The 9,169-nt window shown below is 32.4% G+C and overlaps 2 protein-coding genes across 2 annotated transcripts; one reads left to right on the forward strand and one right to left on the reverse strand.

Moving 5' to 3' along the window:
* The first annotated feature begins 227 nt into the window (after positions 1-227).
* Positions 228-3,679, forward strand: LOC101214659 (beta carbonic anhydrase 5, chloroplastic). Its single transcript, XM_004147457.3, has 9 exons — positions 228-560; positions 646-713; positions 1,773-1,901; positions 1,974-2,022; positions 2,130-2,243; positions 2,567-2,620; positions 2,751-2,830; positions 2,916-3,021; positions 3,293-3,679. The coding sequence occupies exons 1-9, from the start codon at positions 462-464 to the stop codon at positions 3,494-3,496; spliced, it is 903 nt and encodes a 300-aa protein (XP_004147505.1). The 5' UTR covers positions 228-461; the 3' UTR covers positions 3,497-3,679.
* A 3,859-nt stretch (positions 3,680-7,538) lies between these two features.
* Positions 7,539-7,928, reverse strand: LOC105435357 (ESX-1 secretion-associated protein EspE). Its single transcript, XM_011656053.1, has one exon. The coding sequence runs from the start codon at positions 7,926-7,928 to the stop codon at positions 7,539-7,541; it is 390 nt and encodes a 129-aa protein (XP_011654355.1).
* Positions 7,929-9,169: the final 1,241 nt, after the last annotated feature.

The raw sequence follows: 9,169 nt of genomic DNA on the forward strand, positions 1-9,169 counted from the left end.
ACCATCATGGTGTGATGAAACACATTGAATAATCCCCATTACAAATTCCAATTTCCAAATTTGTAGTTCTCATTTGTGATTTGTTGGTATAAAGAGGTAAGAACCAAAACAGAATCTGAAACTTCAATCACTGGTTAATAAAAAACGACACAACCAACTTTGATTATTATCATCGACAGTCAACAAAGCCAAAGAAGAAAAAAGATTCTAAACTTTTTTTTTTTTTTTTTTTTTTTTTTAAATTTTGGCCTCTTTCCAATATTCTGAGCTTCGAGTTCTCCGTCTTTCTTGGAGAGGAAACAAATGGTCATTGTTTTGCCAACCAACTCCCCACTTCTTTTAAAACAGGGATTCTTCCTTTATGCGAATGTTCCAGATCCCATCTTCTTATTTGATTGATTTTACACTCTTTTTCAGGGCTTTGTGTAAAACCCCTTTTGATTTACAGGTACATCTCTGCCATGGACATTGCTCTTTCCGGTTCTTCAGTTTCGCACTCCCTATTCTCCTCTTCCTTTTCTTCCAACCAGCGCCAGAGTAGCTTCTTCAAGACCTCAGATGTAGTTTCTTTTTGCTTTTTCTTTGTTCTTTAAATCTTCCATTCTTGTAATGACGGTTCTGATTTCTTGCCTTTATTTGTTGCAGATCTTTGAGATTAAGCTGAAAACAAGGAAAATGGAGCATACCCATTTGAAATTGTCCACCACTGTTAAGTGAGTTTGGTTGTTTGTTGGGTTTTATGCTGATTTCAATTGTAATTGGTTGTCTGATTTGCATTGTTTTTCTTCAATATTTTTAGGCCCCTTATGATGACAATTTGGTTTCTAAAGTTGGTGCTTATTTTCTCAAGATCCTTTACAATGCTAACATTAGAATTCACTGCTGAAATTCCAAAAACAAAAACAAGTTTTATAATACTGTTTCCTTTTGTCAAAATTCTCAAAATTTGGCTTGAATTTTGAAAAAGCTATTTAAAAGTAAATAGTAGGCAGAAGTAGTTCTTACAAGCTTAATTTTCAAAAACCAAAAACCAAATGCTTATCGAATGGAACCTCAACTGTTCACTTTGCTATTTTGCTTGTGTTAGTTACTAGTGATTGTTTTCTTGCAATTCTAGGTGAAATTTACATAAGGAGGAAAATTTTGCTTGCATAATGGATCTAACTTGCTATTAGAATTTGAGCAATTACCTCTTAAACTATGAAGTTCTTCCAATTAAGTTTTGTATTGTATCCCTCTCGGCGGCACGTTTGGAACTGCACAACTTTGACACTTGGAACCAAGGTGCTAGTTAGGCAGTTTATGGGTGAACTATTGAAGGAAATTGAAGTTGTAATGCTGAGACAATTCTTTTATTACATGCTATATGCTGTGTTCTATCTATTGTAATGTATTTTCTTGATGTTCAGTCAGTAATAGTGGATTTGAAACACATATGAATGCTCAATTACTCATGAATTTCAGTGCACTACAAATTTAAGAACAACATTCATCATAGTTTCAACCCTTGCTTCTTATGTTCAAGCTCGTTTTTTTCATGTCCTTTTTCTGCCTATTAATGCCACGGATGTTGGAAAATTTCTTGGCTGTCAGTTTAAACTTTCGAATTTATGTTATTTAGCAGTATTTTTCTCTATGGTTAAGCAGGGAAACTTTCATTGAGAAAAATGAAAGCAGTATTTTTGGTGGTTCGAAAAACTGATTATGTATGGAAAGTGATTGATATTTTTTCATGAGAGATGGATCTTAATTTCTTTTTTCGACATGTGCAGCTGCTGCTCTGGGCTCACTCAGGAAGTTGAAAATAACAAAGTGAATGTTGTGATAGAAACCGAAAAGAGGCATGAAATATTTGAGGAAATCAAACATCGATTTCTGAGCTTTAAAAGGAATACATATATGTAAGCAGCGGACTACTCTTCTTTTTTATGTTACTAAACTTTGAAAGAAAATAATTTTCTTCCATTTGTCAGGAAAAATTTAGAACATTTTCAGCGTCTTTCTGATGCTCAATCTCCAAAAGTGAGTATTCGTCTTCCAGTTTCAGTGATAATATACATTGACGACTCTTTGAAATAGATTGCTCTTTGCCCGAGAGACGATCATATCAACTGACATTTTGAAGACAGTTTTTGGTGATTTCTTGTGCAGATTCCAGAGTTTGTCCCTCAAACGTTTTGGGTTTCCAACCTGGAGAAGCATTTCTTGTTCGAAATATAGCAAACTTGGTTATACCTTTTGAGGCATGTAGTTTTTGAGTTTGAATTGTATCAATTCATATTGTTGTGGCTGTTTGTTAGGCAACTCACTTGGAAAGAAAGAAAGAAACTTTATATGACTAAGTTGAGAATGATTTCTTTTTATAAAATCATTTTTGAAACGAAGAAATCTAAAGAAAACATTGTTATAAACAGATTGTTTTTTGGATTAGATCACATAAAACCAATATATAGTGGTTATCTAACTTCCATAGATTTTAATGTGTTGTTAGCTTATGAGATGAAAATTTTCAGATTATGATATCTTGTTTATTTGCTAAAATTTTCATCCATTTGATCTTTTACAGAACGGACCATCAGAAACACAAGCGGCACTGCAGTTTTCTGTTAACACGCTCGAAGTGAGTTATCTTTGAAAGATATCGAACTAGGTGTTTGTTGATTAACCTTGGGTGTATATCGAGCATTGTTATAGTGCAGGAAACAACCATTCATGTCTTAAAGTTTGAAAATGCTGTTTATCCATTTCAGGTTGAAAACATTTTCGTCATTGGCCATAGCTGTTGTGGAGGCATTCGTGCACTTATGAGTATGCAAGATGAAAATCCTAGGTTTGTTCAAGATAACGTCGATTTTTTTCTTTTGAAAATGTTACATGTGATTCTTGATAAGTTAACTTTTTGGAATTGAATGCAGCTGTTTCATCACAAATTGGGTTATTAATGGGAAAAATGCGAAAATAAGAACAAAGGCTGCTGCTTCCACTCTCAACTTTGATCAGCAATGCAAACGCTGTGAGAAGGTTGTCTCTCTTTTTTCAAAATTCTTTACAACTGTTTGAACTTTTACAAATGGTGAAAGAACGGAGACCCCAAATAATCATGTAATCATTTTTTGAATTTTTTGTTGATCTTTTGTCTTGTTAACTCGAGCACGTTCAGCATTCATCCTCTGTTTCTAGCTCATGTTATTGTCAGAAGTGGTTGGAACTCAAAAGACATTTGGATCACATTACAAATATTGCTGTGAATATGATTCAAATTCTAAGCTTCTTCTTGTTCATCTTTTGGCAGGAATCGCTCAATAATTCATTGCTGAACTTGCTGACATACCCTTGGATTGAAGAAAAGGTGAAGAAAGGTAATCTTTCCATTCATGGTGGTTACTACGACTTTGTTGATTGTACGTTCGAGAAATGGACTCTGGATTATGAAGCAAGCAACTTTAACGAGGAAACACGCAGACTGGCTGTAAAAAATCGAGAATTTTGGTCCTAGCTTTTCTTAAAATATGCTTTTCTATTCTCTTTATAATGTTCCTTACAATTCGGTTTTCACGTATGCCTTTGAAGCCTTGTGATAGACATGAAAGAATAATTTGCCTGTGTCAAGATTGTGTTTGGGAAAATGGACTGCTGCTTTTGTGCTTGTATACAACTTCCATTTTGTACTTCATTTTTACTATATCTAGATAATAGACTTCTAGGACTATCTCATGAGGCAAGAAATTTTAGGCAGAAATAAATAGTCTCGATCGCAAACTGAAACCATGAGGATGCTGAAGAACTTTGCATTTCCTTTTGTTTCTTACTTTAATCTTGGGCATTTGCAAAGCCAAGCTAAATCATAGCTTTATATGGCCAAATATTTAAACAATTTGAAATCCTTAAGACTCAAAAAGAGGGAAGGGAACAAAGAGGTCTAGAAACGGCCTTTTGTCCTTTAACTGTTTCAAAGGGCATAACCAATTGTTTGAAGGCATTTACGACAATCAAGGTAGATATATTGAACCCTCAAACAATAAATTGCGGTTAAGTTGGGAGGATATTGAAGAAAATCTGTCAAATGAAGATTTTGATCTTAGAAAGGGGTTTGAGGTCTATCTAATTAGAAGATCTAGAGAATAGGATCCTTCATTCAGATCTCGATTCGTGTAGAGTAGACACGCTCTTGTGGGTTCTCTGATAAGGAGCTCAATTATCTACAACACATAACATGCTTACTAATATTACTCACGCTTTTAACTAGTGTTCTCACAATATGGTTTTGAAGATGCTCTCTTTGGGTTGACTAGTCATTATGGATGTAAATTAGATTCTTATCGAAGGTGCAAAGTTGAAATGAAAGATGATGATTAGATGATTTGATCTCACTACTGTTCAAATATACTCATATTGTTGAAAGAACAAAACTTGTTAACAGCCTAAGTTTGTAAGTTTGTTTTATTATTTATTATCAATGTTATGGAATTCACAAATAAAGAAATAAAAAAGAAGGGTAAGCAATAGAGAAATCAATGTAGATATTTACGTGTTTGACTAACGTATATGTTAACTACATCGGTCGAATTTGTATAGCACACCATTCTAAACCTTATAGCTAAAATAATAAATAATGTAAATTCAACGTTTTTTTTTTCTTTTCATATTTGAGTCCAGAAGCCAAGTAGGAAAATAGTATTTTTTTTTGTTTTCATATATGTGTGAAACAATACAATACAAACGTAACTGAAACAACAACACACTCAAAAAGCATCATCAGTTACATACATGAAAACAATCAAGCGTCACAAAAACAGCTATTCTGTACGGAACTCAAGGAGAAGAAGTTGCAGGTGGAGGAGAGAAGAATGGGAGCGACGACGGAAGTGTAGTCGAGATTGATGAGAGGAATGGCAAGTTTGGAAGCGAAGTTGTGGGGAGAGGAGGCAACGGTACTTTGGTTGGGATATTCATGGGGAGGCTTGGAAGTGGAGGAAGTGTAAGCTTAGGGAGGGAAGGTTGTGGGAAGTTTGGGATGGATGGAATACTCGGACCGGTCGGCATTGGTGGTAGAGGCGGTAGTGCAGATGGCTTAGGTAGTGATGGCATTGGTGGCAAATTTAGAATGGTCTGCAGAAGATGTCGAGAAGTTCGAGCAGCATCCACGCTTGAAAATACGCAAGTAACCATGAAGGTGAGAATGAAGCAGTTGAAAGAAGCCATACGTATGAAGAAAATTATGGAGGTTTGAGTGATTTGAGATTTTGAATAGAGAAGAGAAGAGGTAGTTTTGGTTTATATAGTAGCGATTCAAAGTTTTGTGGGCAATCAGGTTGGTGAATCTGACCACCAATTTTCATGTTTGTTTACTCATGACCATAATGAAAATTAGATCACCTAATAGAGATTCAAATCGACTCATTTAAATCCCTTATTATGGTCACAATGAATCAGGTGACCAAATTAAGGAAAAACTTCTCTTCTAACACTTTTTTTGTCAAAATATATACAATATTTTAGTATCACAATAGAAAGGATATGAAGGTCATATATCCAACCTCCATTTTTTAATATTTAAAAAAGAGTGTGTTGATTACCAATTAACCACTTTGACAGTATATATATTGAACATACATGGCCTTGGAAAAAAGGAACAAGGGAGAATTGATAATTCAAATTAGAACTAAAATCTGATAATCTATTTATTTTTATTTTTGTGTTTAATAAAAAATATTTTTAATTGACAAATTCTAAAAATATTCACAAATATGGTAAAATATCACCATCTATAGCATATGCATCTATATGCTATAGATAGTAGTCTATCTTTATTTTATTACAATTTGTGGTAGAAGAAGTGATATTTTGCTATATTTAGATATAGTCTTTTAATAAAACTATTTTTCAAATCAAAATAAAACTAAGGTGGATTGTGATTGAGTTAATTCACATGTCAGACCGAGAGCCAGAAGATGAGAGGTAAAAAAATTTGAGGTTGGTCGAAGGATTTTTTTAAACAATATGATAAGCTGGTAAAATATGAAAAAAGTCTATAGACAACTATGAAAAATACAAAAATTCCCCTAACACTAATTTTTAATACACGATCGTTAGAAAATGGTACACGATCAAAAAATGATACCAAATCTAAACGATGTTGGTTTTCGTGTACCAAATCTAAACGATACCATCCCAGTAAACGATAATTTAGATTTGGCTATATGATTGTGTATCCAAATGTAAACTAACAATATTCAACTATTTTTGTCTAGAATCGTACCAAATTTTTTATATTTGGTACACGATCTTGAACCAAATTAATAACACTTTAACAAAAAAATTAATACAAGATTTATATTAATTGAAAACAAAGATGATGATTGAAAAAAATAAAAAATAAAAATTGAGAAAAAGAAGATGGAAAGGAAGAACCAACTTTGAATATTAAAAAAGTAATCGGCTTAATTTAATTTCAGTGAAGGTGCTTTTAATTATTAAAATGAGTCAATTATTTTGTTATTAGGTTCTTTAAAAACAAATTGTAACCGATTAACATTTCTACTCTAAATTTTAGAAACATACTCCCTTATTTGATTTGTTTGCTGAAAATTATTATTATTATTTAATCAATCTAAAAAAACTTCGAGAGATTAGCGGTGAAAGTACAAAAATTAATATGAGACAACTCAAAATTGAGGTTTTATGAACAATGCTACTACGTTTAAGTTTCATTTGTGGTATGTTATTAATTTTCTATCGCGTATTTAACAATTAAACCAAATCTTTAAAACTAAAAGAAAAATATAATGAAAGTTTATAAAACACTTGATTTCAGTTTAAAATTTGAAGTTGCAATTCAAATATTTATATAAAAGTAAAACCATAAACAAGGAAATTAAGATCAGAATACAAGTATAAATTTTGGAAATAGAAAACAAAAAATTGTGCTATTAAAAAAATGATTAATTATAACAATAATTGCTGAAAAAATTAGTAAATTCGATATATTGTCATACGTCACTAAAAACTGTTGATTGATGGTTTTCACGTGGTTTTAAATGTTCAAAATTTTGCAGTTGCTATTTTGTTGAAATCATCTTAGTTTTTACTTACCTTGTTGAACATTCAATAAATTTGTAATTCTACAACTAAAACGATGCAGTTTAATATACACACATATACATCTACACTAACTAGCTCAACTTTTCCAGTTCGTCCATGATATTAACTCAGTTTTAAATTTTATTTTATTTTATTCAAAAGTAAAAGTAGGATAGAAAAGAAATTCTATGCTGAGGTCATTAGTGTTTAGCAATATTCCTTATTTAGAAAAAAAAGAGAGAATCAATTGCAAAGAAAAATCCATATCGTATATATCATTAGAAAAACTACAAGAACACACAATACATGATCGATTAAACCTAAAAAACAAAATTACAATATATATTACACAAATAACATAAAGAGGATAGGATGATAGGATCACGATGATATCAAACAAAATCAAACACTCTGATCAATGAATAAGTGAACAAGAACAAAGGAACTAGCGGATTCCTTCAAGGTGAAGAAGTGGTGGCTGGGGGCGGAGTGAGAAAAGGGATCGACGGGAAGGTCGTCGGGATGGAAGGTAGAGTTGGTAGCGGAGGAAACACCACTCCCGTGGCCGGGATGTTAACGGGGAGACTTGGAAGTGGAGGTAACTTAGGGAGAGATGGTTGAATGGTAGGGAATGTTGGTTGTGGGAGATTTGGAATAGAAGGCATTCCTGGTCCCATCGGCAAAGGAGGTAGAGGTGGCATTCCCATCAGTTTGGGCAATGAGGGCAACCCTGGCATGTTTGGTGGAGCAGTTTGTAGGAGACGACGAGCTGCTCGGCTGCTGTCGATGGCTGAAAACACCAAAGTAGCCATGAAAGTTAGGGTCATGAAGTACTTGGGAGACACCATTGTTTTGATTTTATGAAGCTTGTAGTTTTTGTGATTTGGGATGGTGCAAACTAAGGGATGACATTTGATTGATATAGCCTTCAACCCTTAGAAATAAAAGAGTAATTTGGTGAGTTTGGCCACCATTTTCTTTCTATGTTGGTGAGAAAAATATTATCATATCAACATATGATCAGCTTACCAAACAAAGATTTCAATTGAAATTGTGTTGTTGATCTCAATATTATTGAAGGATTTCCATAACATATTTTTCAGCAATTTAATTTGTAGGTGAGCTACCATTACAACAATAATCTTGATTATTATATAAATGGAGGAATAGGACCTTCTATCTCTAAGTTGGAACATCGCGTAAATTGCTAAAGTTCACTTTGACAAAAGAAGAAAGTTTTCACACATAAATTAAAAGAATTGGTAAATTTTATAATTACAATATTAAATATATCATTACAAATGTAAGTTTGTATATATGGCACTTCCAAGTTCTATATAGCTAGCTTGTATCCGTTCCTCATAGTTCAATAAATTACATATATGAACGTTAGATTTTTGTTTCAACGGGGTAGTAGAAAAATTCCTACCATCCTTTTACTAGTAGAAACGATGTTTTTTTCACATAGATATAAGCTTTTCAATGCATGTATTATAATTTAATAACGTGAAGATTTGTGGATGAAAATGAGTCAAATTTCATTTCCATATTGAAATGAATTTTCACGTTTTTGTTTTATTTTGCTTCTTTAACCTTTCAAGTTGTTGATTTGGTTTTTAAACATATTTCATTATCATATAATTTTTAAATAAAATTTGCATTTATACATTTTAAACAAGTTAAAATATCTATAACTTATATTATTGTTAAATGAGAAATTTTAAACCAATCACAAATCGTAACGTCATAGTAATATTAAAGTTTTTTGCCTACAAAAACGTGATGCCCTGTACCCAGTTTTTACTTTCGTTCCAAAACGTTGAAAAAAGAGCAAATGCTCACTACAACAAAAATGATTTACGACGACAATTATTTTCTGTCGTGAATAAAATCCGTGATAGTTATTTACAATCATAGTATCGTCTGTTGTGGAAAGTCCTTCCATGATAGTTTTCGAAAACTGTCGCAATAAGTTTTTTCATGACAGAAAATAAATGTCATTAATTACTATTTTATGACAACAAATAACTATCATCATTTGCATATTAACGACAGTTAAAAAAATGTAGCAAATTTGTTTATTATGACA

Source organism: Cucumis sativus, chromosome 4, assembly GCF_000004075.3.
Source record: "Cucumis sativus cultivar 9930 chromosome 4, Cucumber_9930_V3, whole genome shotgun sequence".
In the NCBI taxonomy this organism is placed as follows: Eukaryota; Viridiplantae; Streptophyta; class Magnoliopsida; order Cucurbitales; family Cucurbitaceae; genus Cucumis; species Cucumis sativus.